This window comes from Pezoporus flaviventris, unplaced genomic scaffold (genome assembly GCF_033815535.1).
Source record: "Pezoporus flaviventris isolate CSIRO_AGI_PZ_B2104156 unplaced genomic scaffold, CSIRO_AGI_Pfla_v1 ptg000285l, whole genome shotgun sequence".
Lineage (NCBI taxonomy): Eukaryota > Metazoa > Chordata > Aves > Psittaciformes > Psittacidae > Pezoporus > Pezoporus flaviventris.
The window spans coordinates 430,544-444,327 of record NW_026892832.1 but is presented as its reverse complement, the minus strand read 5'-3'; the positions used below and the strand labels follow the sequence as shown (position 1 = coordinate 444,327).

The 13,784-nt window shown below is 42.2% G+C and overlaps 1 protein-coding gene across 1 annotated transcript; it reads left to right on the top strand.

Moving 5' to 3' along the window:
- The first annotated feature begins 4,794 nt into the window (after positions 1 to 4,794).
- STARD4 (StAR related lipid transfer domain containing 4) lies at positions 4,795 to 12,280 on the top strand. The gene is made up of 5 exons (XM_061443086.1): positions 4,795 to 5,006; positions 6,885 to 6,934; positions 8,453 to 8,579; positions 10,570 to 10,684; positions 11,220 to 12,280. The coding sequence occupies exons 1-5, from the start codon at positions 4,902 to 4,904 to the stop codon at positions 11,444 to 11,446; spliced, it is 624 nt and encodes a 207-aa protein (XP_061299070.1). The 5' UTR covers positions 4,795 to 4,901; the 3' UTR covers positions 11,447 to 12,280.
- Positions 12,281 to 13,784: the final 1,504 nt, after the last annotated feature.

Here is a 13,784-nt window from a genome sequence, read left to right as displayed (position 1 = left end):
CACAACTTGTTAAAGTTGTAAAGTAGGTATGCTAGAGATTGGAAGGGACCTCGAAAGATCATCCAGCATCTTTCCTTCAAGAAACCCCTACCGAACGGTTGACTCACGATTGTTTGGACACTATAGAGATAGTATATTTGAGCCAACCAGATCTGAAGGAGAGGACCCTGGAGGGTGCAGATTCCTGGTTCACTGATAGCAGCAGCTTTTTTAAAGATGGTAAATGAAGAGCAGGATATGCCTTAACTACAGTTTCAAAGGTAATAGAAGCTAAACCATTACCCTCTAACACCTCAGCACAAAAGGCAGAAATAACAGCCCTGACTAGAGCCTTGGAGTTGGCAAAGGACAAGCAGATAAACATATGGACTGATTCCAAATATACCTTTGGTGTAGTTCATGTACATGGAGCAACCTGGAAAAAAGAATGAGGACTTTTAAACACCCAGGGAAGACAAATTAAACATGCAATGGAAATTCTGCAATTGTTAGAAGCTGTACAATTACCTAATGAAGTGGCTATCATACATTGTAAAGGACATCAAAAAGGTAACTCTGATCAAGAGATTGGAAATTTGGCTGATTTTGAAGCTAAACAGGTGGCAGAAACAGAAAGAATTGAGGTGACGTCCTTAATACCTCACGGTAAACTGGTAATTGATCAAAATAAACCTAGGTACTCTAAAGAAGATATGAAACTAATTGAAGACTTGGAAGGACAGAAAAATGAAAAGTGTTGGCTAAAAATACCTGATGGGCAAGTAGTGATCCCCTATAGTCAATTATGGAAGCTGTTACAAGAAGAACATAACAAAACTCACTGGGGAAGTAATGCCTTGTATAAACATTTAAACAGATCATAGGAAGAAATTTATATACCATAGTGCAATTAGTGACAAAACAATGTCAACTATTGTTGGAGAGAGCAACCGGAATCAAGAAAATGACTCAATATGAGTTATGCTTCTTGTTCATTTTATACAAATCCTTAACCCCTTATATACTATTTCTTACATGCACTTACAGTGGTTTGGCATATTATGATTGGATACATGTCCTGAAGACCCTTAGTGACTAACATATAATTGGTTAAACACAGGTGTGAGAATTCAACCTCAAAAGCTTGCCAACAGTTCACAGTTCTCATTAACTCGCTGAATTCCAGCCTCTTATCTTGCTTGCTTAAGCTTCTTCGGGCCTCTCACGGCCTTGCTGTATCTTTCAGGATTATTCAGAGTTTATGTACCAATTATGCATTCTCCCGTGAGAACACAGTCTCCACAAACTATGTCTGAAAAATAGACTGAAAACAGGAATCAGGTAGGGACAATTGGAAAAGGTAATTATCTGGGACAACAGCAGCAAATAGATTTTTCTGAATTACCTAGAAGGAGGTTATCGATATTTGTTGGTATTGACAGATACCTTTTCAGGGTGGCCAGAAGCACTTGCTTGCAGGCAAATAATGCAAAACAAGTGATTAAAGTGCTATTAACTGAAACAATACCTCATTTTGGGGTACCAGCAACTACCTCCTCTGACCACGGTACACATTTCAGTGCAAAATTATTACAAGAAATCAGCAAGAAATTGGAAATAGATTGGCAATTACATGTTCCATATAGGCCTCAGCCCAGTAGGCAAGTGGAAAAAATGAATCAGTTAATTAGACAACAGCTTGGGAAGATTTGTCAAGACTAAGTTATACTGGTATCAAGCACTACCATTGGCCTTATTGAGAATCAGAACAAAACCTCGGTCAAAGGAAGGAATTAGTCTATTTGAGATTCTACATGGAAAGCCATATCAATCTCAATTTAAAGGGGAGAGCCTTCAAGAAGTAGGAGAAGGGTACCTTCAACAGTTCTTGGTAAATTTGGAAAAACAGTTAGAAGAAATAAATGGCAGAGTGTTAGGATCAAGGCCAGAGGTTTAGATTACCCTATTCATCCTCTTAAGTCAGGAGACTGGGTTTTTCATGAAGAATTTTGCAGGTGATCCTCTAGAAGAGAAGTGTAGTGGACCATACCAGATATTACTGACTACCTTTACAGCAGTGAAGATAAAAGAACAGCCTGCTCAGATACATTACTCAAGAATCAAGAAGACGCCAGAACCAGAAAACCGCTAGAACTGAGAAAAAGTATGGTGCGTTGAGTCTTCAGGCACCATACATATGAGACCACATCGATCATAATTTGGACTTGTATAATAATAGGTGTAGAAGCATGGAATCAAAATCTGTATCTGAGATTGATACAAAATGTTGCTAGCATCTTAAACAAGAATGATTGCTGGATCTGTACTCAGCTACCTAAATCAGGAGAGAGATTGGGTATTCCTTTAATTGGCCTCCCTATTCCATTTGAGACAAACTGGAATAGATGTGGAAACAAGTTAAAATATTTCATGAGGTGGCACAGGACAGCACTTCATTGGGATCTGAGGAAATCTGGGAAAAATTAACATCATGGGTACCCAATCTCTCCTGGTTGAGACAGTTGTTTTTACTGTACTGGTAATAATAGGAATGGTTGTGATTATGTGTATAAAAGTCCAATGCTCCTTTTGGTGTTGCAAACAATCCATGAACTATGATGAATGGAAGAGAAACAAGGTTAAGCATCAAGTAGAAACAGGGAAATATTCAGGAAACTTTAAAAAAAGAATGGAATAACTCAGTTGCAAAAGAATTTGAAATAGGGCAAGAAAAGAGGGGATTGAAGAATGGGGTTGATTGAAGAATAGGGTTGTAAATGAGTAACCTCAAGGATGTTAGGCTTTGTTAGCAACTACAGAGAAAAGGAAATTACTAACATAAGCTTTGCCAGAACCGCCTAGTGGTTACTGATATGACAACTATCCTAAAAAGAAGTGATGAAGAAATAACCACCAGGGGTCCAAAAGCCCACTACCACATTTTTGTATGCATAGAGGATGCATTCTCTAAAAGTATGATGTAATCTAATGAATATGTACGTTTAAGGACAACATAATCACAGCCTGGTTGATGCTTGGCAGAGGCACACTTGGAAAAGTGATCCCCCGTGTCTCCTGGTGCTGCAATAAATACCTGCTTGTCAACTTAAAATTTAGCTTGCGAGCTCCTGGAGATTTCTCTGAATCAAAAGCAACCCTTCAACACTTCCTCAAAAGCCTGCTCAATCACACTGCAAGCACAGCTGACTGAAAGCAAGAGTATCTCAAAGTTCCTCACCACATGTGACTTGCTGTGCTTTGAACCACCTCAGGTCTTTCACAGTTGGACAACCCTTTTGTTTTCAGTTCCAGATTCCATGACAACACTTTAGAAAGTGACAGCAGCACGCCATGCGTCAGAAGACAAGCAGACGTGGCTTGGTGACTGTTTCGGGGGCTCCGAGCACACACTGCAATCCTGTGGTAACATGGTATCCGCGGGCCACATCAGGGTTAACAGGACCGCCAAGGCCAGCCCAGGCCAGGTGACGGAGAGGAGAGGAGAGGAGAGGAGAGGAGAGGAGAGGAGAGGAGAGGAGAGGAGAGGAGAGGAGAGGAGAGGAGAGGAGAGGAGAGGAGAGGAGAGGAGAGGAGAGGAGGAGGAGAGGAGAGGAGAGGAGAGGAGAGGAGAGGAGAGGGAAGGGGTGAGGATGGGGAGGGGAGAAGAAGAGAGATACCCCACCTCAGCACCGTCGCAGCCGCCACGCCCCACCACTCCCGCTCATGCACCCCCCGCCACGCGGAGGCCGCCCCCGGGCGATAACCCCGCCCCTCCCATCACTCCACTTCACCCACCCAATCACGGCGTCGAGCTCCTCTTCTGCAGCCAATAGAGGGGCGCCGGTCTTCCTCTGGCTCGTGACGACATGCCGTTGACATGCCGAGAGGTGGCATGATACGAGAATACAGCGAGCCCCTACCTTCTCCACCCATCTCCTTCCGCGGCGGGTCGCGCGACCATTGGCTGCGGCCGGAAGGCGGATGCACTCTCATTGGCTTCCGGCATCGGCCGTTGTGCTGTCGGGACGGCAGGCGGTTCCGGCAGCCGTAGGGTTGGAGGAGGCGGAGGGTCGCGTACAAAGGTGGGAGCCGGGGCCTGGGCCTGGGCCTGGGCCTGGGCCTGGGCAGGGGCAGGGGCAGGGGCAGGGGCAGGGGCAGGGAGAGGGAGGAGGGGTGAGTGTTTTGCGCCTGTCATGGACTCCTAACGGCCGTGGGGGCGGCCTTTGTCTTGCCGGCTGCGCCCCCTCCGCCCCGCCTCCCCGAGGGATCCTGACGTCATCCCTGAGGGGGTGTATGCGCGGAACGGGCAGGGCAGGTGGTGGTTGTGCTTTCCCTGTTCAGAGTGCGCGGGTTTAGGGCCACGGGGTTGAAAAGAGGGCTGGAGTACCTCACTCCCTTTCTCAGACAGACTGAGAAAGTTGGGGCTGTTCAGGCTTGAGAAGAGAAGGCTGCGTGGAGACTTCGTAGCAGCTTTCCAGTATCTGAAGGGGGCCTGCAGGGATGCTGGGGAGGGACACTTCGTCAGGGACTGTAGTGATAGGACAAGGGGTAATGGGTTTCAACTGAAGCAGGGAAAGTTCAGGTATGAGATATAAGGAAGACATAAGGATATATTATAAGATACAAGGAAGAAGTTCTTTACTGCGAGAGTGGTGAGGCACGGGAACAGGTTGCCCAGAGATGTGGTAAATGCCCTGTCCTTGTTCAGGTTGGACAGAGCCTTGGGTTCCATGGTCTGGTGTGAGATGTTGCTGCCCATGACAGGGGGTCGGAACTGGATGATCTCAAGGGCCTTTCTAACCCAAACTGTTCTGCAATTCTATGATTTAAATGCATCATGCTGTCTTTGACGTCCCTAGCATGGTGTCTGGTTCTGGTGCTTCTGTCTGTGTAATGGGTGTCTTTATGTAGGAGGAAAGCAAATGGATCTCCTGCCGAACTCGGCACCCCTGGCCACCAGGCTGCGGAACACCCTGGTTCAGTACCACAGCATCAGAGACAATGAGTGGAGGGTCACCAAGAAAACCGTGAGTGAAGGGTGGCTTTGTCCATGCGGACCAATTTGTTCTTTTAAGGAAGCTGCAGGTCACTTGTAGAGGGAAGAGAAGTTGTTGTGCTGGATAATATGGGTGTGAAACACCTGGCAAATTCTTGTAGGAGTCTCTTATGAGAGGCCCTATGGAACCACCCTTCAGGATAATACATCTGTAGGTGATAGGATGTGATTCTACGTTCTACAGACATAACCTATCAGTCCTTCTACCCATTTTCAGGGAAGTATCTCACGGAAAAATCCTGCCTGTGTAGGACTATAGGCTTTTCTTTTAGCACTAGCAGTGTTGCAGGTTGCTCACATGTACTTTCCACAGAGCAGCCACAGCCTATAGACTTTGCCAGCCTTTTTAATTATTTTTATCTATAATGCTCGAACCTATCATGCCTCAGGTTCCAAACGTCTTCCTCTTAAAATGTGAGATCATTCTGAATTCTTTCTCTTGTATTGCTTTCATGTTTCCATTGCCTTCAGAGCCCCACATGTTTCTTTCCATGAAAGGGAATGCAGTTCCTGCTTTTTCCAAGCAGTTTGCCTACCCTTCTTTGGAGCTGCTTGGTTTCTCTGAGCCCTGCTTCATCAAGCTGAAAAGACTTTGCTGGTACATCATTTCTCGGCTGGTTGAATACATTTTAACCCTGTCCTGCATAGGAGGTACAAGTGTATTTTGGTGTCTCAGTGTAGTAGCGTGGTAGTACTAGTGTGGTAAATTTCTGTCTTTGCCCTTTTGTTACAGTGCTTTGAATGGGTCTTCTATTTATTTTTTCTTTTTATTTATTTTGTGAGCAGATATTGATAAGAGATGCTCAGTTGTTCCAAATGTAACTTGACTGTTTGTGAAACTAACAAATTCAGTGTCTCAAAAGGGAAGAACAAAGTAAGCAACCCAGGCCATCTTACAGAACACCTGTACCACCTCTGCTCTGCTAAATGGTGTCTTGTAGCTATACTTTTGTTTTCCTTTAGGAAGTTACCTGAATCTCAGTGTTTGGGATCATCCATTCTCTCTCCTCTCGCCTTTGTTTCCTTCCATATTGTGCCCTGTAAAAGAAACGCACAGCTTTAGCTACCTGCCAGGGACATGTGTTTTGCCCCAAAATATCTTAAACCATTCTGGATGCAGTACTTATGGTGCTATTCTTTAGGACAGTTGGTGCTTAGTGCTTATGTAATCATGATTCCAAATAAAAAGCTGCCATATGGTACTCTGTTTAATACTAAAATTGAGAGATTTTGTAAAGAGGCTCCATCTCAGAGGTAAAACTCAGAAGATATTGGTTTCTTTATTTTCTCTGGATAATTTTCAAATTAGTAGACTACTGCCTGCATGACACATCTAGTCAGGCACCTAGGAGAGAAGGGTAACTTAAGCTTTCTTTTCTGCCATGGTCAGCACCTCCTGCACACTTCTGCTTGGTCATGTGTAACAGGAGTGCGAGCAGAAGTTGTCTGATCTTCCTGTCTGAGTAGTGTGCATATAATGGTTTTCCAGTTGCTTTTCAATTGAAAGGCATTACCGAATAATGTTCCGTTATTCTGTATGTTTTCACAGTAAGCTGGCTTGGCCTGCCAAGCCCTATTTCTGCACAGACTTCTAGTATTTGACACTAAGAAATGCAATTGACTGATTTTTTTTGAAAAAAAAATGGAATATTACTAGTAAAAGATGTATGAAACATCTTCTGTTCTTAAGAAAAGTGTACAAAAGTGCCCACATCAGTGAGCACTTTGGTGTTAACCATACTTAATGGTAAAGTTATTTGTTTTTCTTCAAAAAAATTGGCACATTTTCTGGACACTTTATAGTTGTATATAACTGACAATAAAAATCCTATCTTCCATTTGATTTCAGAAAGATGCAACTGTGTGGCGTAAACCATCAGAGGAATTCAGTGGATACCTGTAAGTTTGCCTGCAGAGCAAATCCATTTTTAAGGTTCCACAGATGTGCTTTGTAGATTCATAAATGAAGGAAGCCCTCAGCTACACAGGTACTCCAGAGGAGAAACTAAGTGGATCGTCTAGTGTGCCTGTATCATTTCTTTAGTGTTGTACTTTGGCACTTTAGCATTGCATGCTGTCTAGAACACTGAGCAATGAAAACTGGAACACACCACAAAATTCATATTGGCTGGAGTAGGCAACAACATATGCCCAGACCTTTTAGAAAGATGGTCTACAAGCCAAAGAGTCAAGTCCAGGTTCAATAGATCCAAGTGTTATTTGGTGAAAGCCCAGTCAGTACTTAAGACTGTTACAGTGACTCTGCAGTAGAGTAAAATATCAAGTGTATAGTTGTCAGAAAAATGTATGACATAAAGGTCCTTCCTGTGTGAGAGTCTGTCACTGGGTTCTGTAGGGTTAGGTAGAGAAATATTTACTAGAAAAGTACTGTGAAGGGGTTAAAAGCTGCGTGAAGAGGTAGTGTTTGAAAGTATCTCAAAGGCACATACGCCTTGTAGAATATAAATCCTGTTAAGTCTGCAAGAGCTGATGATCCCAGACACTAAGAGTCTGCTGACTCTGTAGGGTCACAGGCACACTGGCATCAATGGATTTTGTAACTGGAACCACTGCCAAGAGGGCAGTGGCTGCTGTATGTAGATGAAGACACCAGGGTTATATATATACAGTATCTGTAAGGACAGTTTCAAGTTTTGAAGGACACAGTGAAGCCACTGGCATGCTCCTTTGGTCCTCCTGTTCTGACTATACAGCTGAGATTGGCTCAAACCAGGTAATTATGAGTGAATATGGGTGAACTAGTGAATAGAGGAATCTGTTGCTTGAATAGTTGCTTCCTAAGAACAATTTAATGAATGAGTATTTTTGAAATACTGATCCTGGTGGATTCTTCCCATTCAGGAACTGGGTCCAGTATAACTCAAGTAAACAACATCTCTGATGTCCACTAAAAACTATCTAATAACAAATGAATGTACGATAATGTTTTATACAAAATTATTTTGGTATATTTGGTACTCTTATATGCCACCAAAGCATAACATAGTTTCTCATTAGCTTTGTTCTACTATTGTTACTTCTACTTTATGAAAAATCCTTTTCCCAGTGTATTCCTGCTATCCTTTCTTTTTCCTCATATCTTTACTTGTCCCTTGTGAACTCCTTTTCTTGCCCAGCAACAAGGGCAAAATGACAAGTTAGAGGAATAAACATGATAATTTTTATCTGAGGTAGGAGTTTGTCATTTACAAAATGTTGATTGCAGCACAGGACAAAGTTTCTGCAAATATTTATTGCCGAGAAGGACAGATGCACCCATACGTCTTTTTTTGTAGTTTTTCTGGTACAGTTGTTCACTGACCATAATTCCGGGTATTATAGTAAATGCACTGTTGCAAGGTAATGAAATATTTATAAAGAATTTTTACTTTTAAATGTAAACATATGTTTCTTTAGCTACAAAGCTCAAGGAGTGGTGGAAGATGTTACTGACAGAATAGTGGATCACATTCGCCCTGGACCTTATAGGCTAGACTGGGACAGCTTAATGACGACAATGGACATCATGGAAACATTTGACGAGGTGAGGAATTGATTTAGATTCTTAAGGGAAATGTGTATAGATGCATATGTGGATTTAACTACAGCAGAACAATGATTCCAACAAATACCAACATATTTCTGCATGCACATGCGGTATTGCACATACATGCAGTGCGTCACCTCAGATGAGGGTTTCTGGCTGCACAGTCCTATCCATCAGCTTAAAGTTCAGTTCTGTCCATCAAAAAAGGAGTAAAACTTTGTCAGTCACAAGTCTCTTGGACCTGGGAGTTCTGGTAACCTCTGGTAAAATTCACATACAGAGAGTTATGGTATGGTATTTGATGTGCCAACGCCTTTTAATATAGCTTGCTTTCTTCTGATACACAACAGACAAAATTGTGGGTATTAATAATCTGCACATACAGAAACTGTGCGCTTTCCCTCCTCCTGAAAGACTGACTTCACTGTGTGGCGGGGCCAGACTGATGGGAGTCAAAATAGTTTATACTGAATGGCAGGACTTACTAAAGAAAGGTAGATTTGAAGTTGATTGCAGAAGAGTTGGAAGCCTTGCTGTGGTTCCTGTAGACATTCGGTACGCCTTCAAAACCCTGTGGACATCTGGCTTTAACAGATTTTTACAGCAATGTATTTTTGCTAATTGTTCCCTAAAATTGGTGCAAACTCTGTTTTTTTTTAAAAAAAACATTTTTGAAGAATTGCTTATGTTCTGGTTTATTTTCTCTTGGTGGATTACAAGTACTTTGGGAGAGCATGTTACTACAGAGGCTGACCTCTTACAATTTATTCATGGACTTCTTTATTATTTATTCTTTTGGGCTTGTTAAGTAAGACACATAAGTGCTCATGGCTTTACATTCCTAGGGATGACACAGTTCTCTAGTTTTAATTGGTGTGGTTCCCTCAGCAAGTTTGCCAATGACACTGAGCTGTATGGTGCAGTTGATAGGCTGGAGGGAAGGGATAGATCTAGGGGGACCTTGACACGCTTGAGGCGTGACTGGTGCCAACCTCATGAAGTTCAACAAGGCCAAGTGCAAGGTCCTACACCTAGGTTGAGGCAGTCACAGGCACAGCTACAGGTTGGGTGGAGAAGTGATTCAGAGAAGCCCTGTGGACGAGGACTTGGGGGTGTTTGTTCATCAGTGAGAAACTGAACAGGGGCTGGCTTCAGTGTGCACTCGCAGCCCAGAAACCAACCGTATCCTGGGCTGCATCAAAAGGAGTGTGACCAGCAAGTCAGAGGAGATGATCCTGCCCCTCTACTCTGCTCTCATGAGATCCCACTTGAGTACTGCGTGCAGTTGTGGTGTGCCCAACATAAGAAGGACATGGAGCTGTTTCAACAAGTCCAGAAGAGGGGCCATGAGGTTGATAAGGTGGCTGGAGCACCTCCCATAGGAAGACAGGCTGAGAAAACTGGGGATGTTGAGCCTGGAGAAGAGAAGGCTGCGTGGAGACTTCGTAGCAGCCTTCCAGTATCTGAAGGGGGCCTACAGGGATGCTGGGGAGGGACTCTTCGTCAGGGACTGTGGCGATAGGATAATGGGTTTAAACTGAAATGGGATGTTCAGGTATAAGATACAAGGAAGACATAAGGATATATTATAAGATACAAAGAAGAAGTTCTTTACTGCAAGAATGGTGAGGCACTGGAACAAGTTGCCCAGAGAAGTGGTAAATGCCCTGTCCTTGTTCAGGTTGGACAGAGCCTTGGGTTCCATGGTCTGGTGTGAGGTGTCGCTACCCATGACAGGGGGGTCGGAACTGGATGATCTTAAGGTCCTTTCTAGCCCAAACAGTTCTATGATTCTATGGTTTAAAGGTGCCAGATATTCTCTGTCCCTGCACACAAAACCATTCAGACCTCACTGAAGCTGTTTGCACAGTGTAGAAGCCGTGACCTTTGTGGAAAACGCTAGCTGCCTACAAGCATAAATTTCTCTGTATTCATTACACTAAATTATTTTTGTTTTCTGACACTTTGTATTCTGTCACTCACCAAGAACTGCTGTGTGATGCGCTACACCACTGCTGGCCAGCTCTGGAACATCATAGCACCAAGGGAGTTTGTTGATTTCTCTTATACTACAAGCTATGAAGATGGGATTCTAACATGCGGTAAGGCATGTCTCTGCTTAATTCTTATTGTGAAACAGCTGCTTCGCTGAAGATTTGATTTAGATCAAGTTTAGTTTTGCAGTAGGCATTCAAAATGGTGTAAGAAGGCCTCCAGCAAGTGTTTCAAAGGTTTTTTAACCTTTTATAGATTTAAAGTAGTATACAAGTTGGTGGCTTACCCATGAGCCATCCCTTGTGCCAAGTTTCACTTATGCCAACTATGGGACAGGAGTGGTAGAGACAAGTTAAATGCTCTGGCTCAGCTCTTGCAGCAAACTGGGTGGAGTAGCAGCATGCTTAACTTGCCAGTTAATGAGATGAATGTCTATATAATGTCAGAATTTTTGCTGTCGACCTCTCCTTGTCTGTTGTGGAGGTAGAATGAAAAGCAACTTCTATGCATGAGAATATGCAGAAACTTGAAATCTGTCACTTCTAAATTTTCCAAACAGAAACTTGTAAATTTTAAATTTACCATACCTTTTTTTTTACCTCTGTCTCAAATTAATTTTCCTTTGTTTCTTTTCATTGATAGGTATAAGCCTAGACTGTGGAGAGGTGGGGCCTAACTTTGTCCGTGGATTCAATCACCCTTGTGGTTGGTTCTGTGTCCCTGTTAAGGACTATCCTAGCCACAGTCTTTTGACAGGCTATATTCAGACTGAACTGCGAGGGATGCTACCACAATCTGCAGTGGACACTGCCATGTCTAGTACCCTGGCCAGTTTCTACTCTGACCTCAAAAAGGCACTTAAAACATAGACAAACAGTGACTTAAGAGCTCATGCATTTCTTGCAATCAAATGCTATTGTTTAGCTTAGCATAGGTTAGCTACTGAGTGAAGAAGTGACACTGTCCCTGAATGATACCTGAACCTTTATACTGAGGCATCCAAACAAGTTTATGAAGTACTTTTTAATGCGATACTTAGCATACGTTCCTAATTCATGGTGTAAGATTCCGTTTCCTGCTCAGCACTATGCAGCTGTGTGAGGAGTGGTCTGAATCTGTAAACCTCTGGCTTTTTAGGTAGAAAACACAAAGATGGGGGGAGGGAGGGCTTGAAAAATGCAACATGAACTCAGCTCTCTTCAATAGTACTGAGAGTGGAGTGCTTAGGATTTTGCTGGCGCAGGTTGCTGTACCGGCAGCATCTCATTGAAGATGTGATTTTGTAATTATATATTTTTATATTTACTTAAATTTTTTATTTAGTTTGTACAGGTGTATCTGTAATTTGTTTTACAAATTCAGTTGATCATAGGGATATTACATAGTTAAGTTATTAAATGATACTATTTGTAAGAAAGCTATTTGCTCTTGTTAGCAAAAATAAGTATTCATTATTGGCATTTCTTCAGTATTGTAACTGTAACTTATTTAACTATTGTATATAACAGTCTCAGTGCATAGATAAAGAAATGCCCCTACAGCTGATCCAAAGCTCATGTAAGTCATTTGATATATTTCCATAGGTCTTAGCGGACTTCTAATCACACAGTTGTCAAAATAGCAAGTCTTCGATTAATCTCTACAGTGATTAGAGATTCAGCACTTCTAAAGCATTTTTCACTTAAATTTTCATGCAGTTGTGTTCTATGGGTTTTTGTGGTTTTGTTGAGTTTTAGGTTTTTTGTGGGTTTGTTTGTTTGTTTTTTCTTTTGTGTTTTGTTTTGTTTTGGTTTTTTTCTTCCTTAACTGAAAATCCTGGAATTACTAAAGCAACAGAAAGGATGACTAACTTGCTTCAGGTATAGGTGCTGGTGTAGCCACAATAGCACAGACAGCTAGCATGCTGGTGCACTGCACTGGAGCGTTCTGTGGTAATGCCCTGAGATTGATCTTTGCAATAACTGAAATCATCATCTGAAAACATAAGCACTGAAGGCCAAAGCTCAAGCTGAGAATTGCTCAGATCTTCTGGAGATGAAGGGTCTAATATTTAAGGATATTTAGCCGCCCAGTGATGCTGACAGGTACATATCAGGGGCTTTCAAAAGACTACTTACTGTCTATGCTACTAGGAACCCAAATTGTCTTTAAAACCTGACATTAAGCTTTAATGTTGGTATGTATCATTTGCTCAGATGAGATTGTAATTATTCCTATGGTTTACCAGTCCTAGTAGAAGCAGGTTTAACATAGTAATTAGGGGAAGTACCTTGGAGTCCCAGTATATTGTGGCCAGTTGTACATGTACATTCCAAGGGCTGGTAATAAACTCTCATGAAAAAAGTGCTCAGATTAAAATTGTTTCCCTGCAATATTGTACCTGTTCACACTGGCCACTGTAGCTGAACACTGAACTCTGACCAGTGAGGACTTTTCTTACTGCTCAAGCATGCTCATGTTTGTAGAAAGCACATGTATTCTGCAGTTGCCTTTAAACTCCTTAGTTAATCTTTCCATCTTTTCTGCCTTTCGTGTTTCCCCCCATAGTACTGGAAATTCACAAGGACTACCAAGGACACTAAGGAATCAGTGTCAGCAGATACTCATTTTCCTAAACGCTAGTGTCCACTCCTTTCTAGTACTGTTACAGAGACAAGTACGAAAACCTTAGCAGTAGTGCTATGTGGGATGAATGCTGATATGATTATAGAGGAAACTGTTTGAAGTGTACCCTATTTATTTTTTCCAGTTATAAAGACTATGTGTATAGTGAATATACATATTCATGTTTGTTTTTTTTTTTAAACTGCTGGGACCAACTAATTGAAGGGTTGCGATACAGATGTATATATAGAAGAAATATGCCATTGCTCTGTAAAACGCCCAGTTTAAGTCTACACAGAGGCCCTTCAGTGCTGGAGAAATGGGTTGAAAGAGCACAGGACACTTTTAGGATGATGCTTGTACAACACTAGGCACTGCAGAAAAGATTAGGAGGTCCCTGTTCCAAACACGCATTCTAAGGGCTCTAACACTTACAGGCTATCTAACCTTACTTAGGGTTCAGTGAAATGGCATTTTATGCTTTCATTGAAGATAGGCTAATGAAGCACAGAACAGCTGAAGAAAGAACTTACGTTTAAATGGAAGAAAATTGCTAGTGTCTGTTTAGATATTTTTAATAAAATTTTGTCCATGCAGATTTCC

Excerpts from the sequence above, each read along its gene's own strand:
- STARD4 (XM_061443086.1), top strand. The coding sequence starts at position 4,902 with ATGGATCTCCTGCCGAACTCGGCACCCCTGGCCACCAGGCTGCGGAAC. Across the intron at positions 5,007-6,884 it reads GGAGGGTCACCAAGAAAACC|AAAGATGCAACTGTGTGGCG; the intron begins GTGAGTGAAGGG and ends ATTTGATTTCAG. Across the intron at positions 10,685-11,219 it reads AGATGGGATTCTAACATGCG|GTATAAGCCTAGACTGTGGA; the intron begins GTAAGGCATGTC and ends TTTCATTGATAG.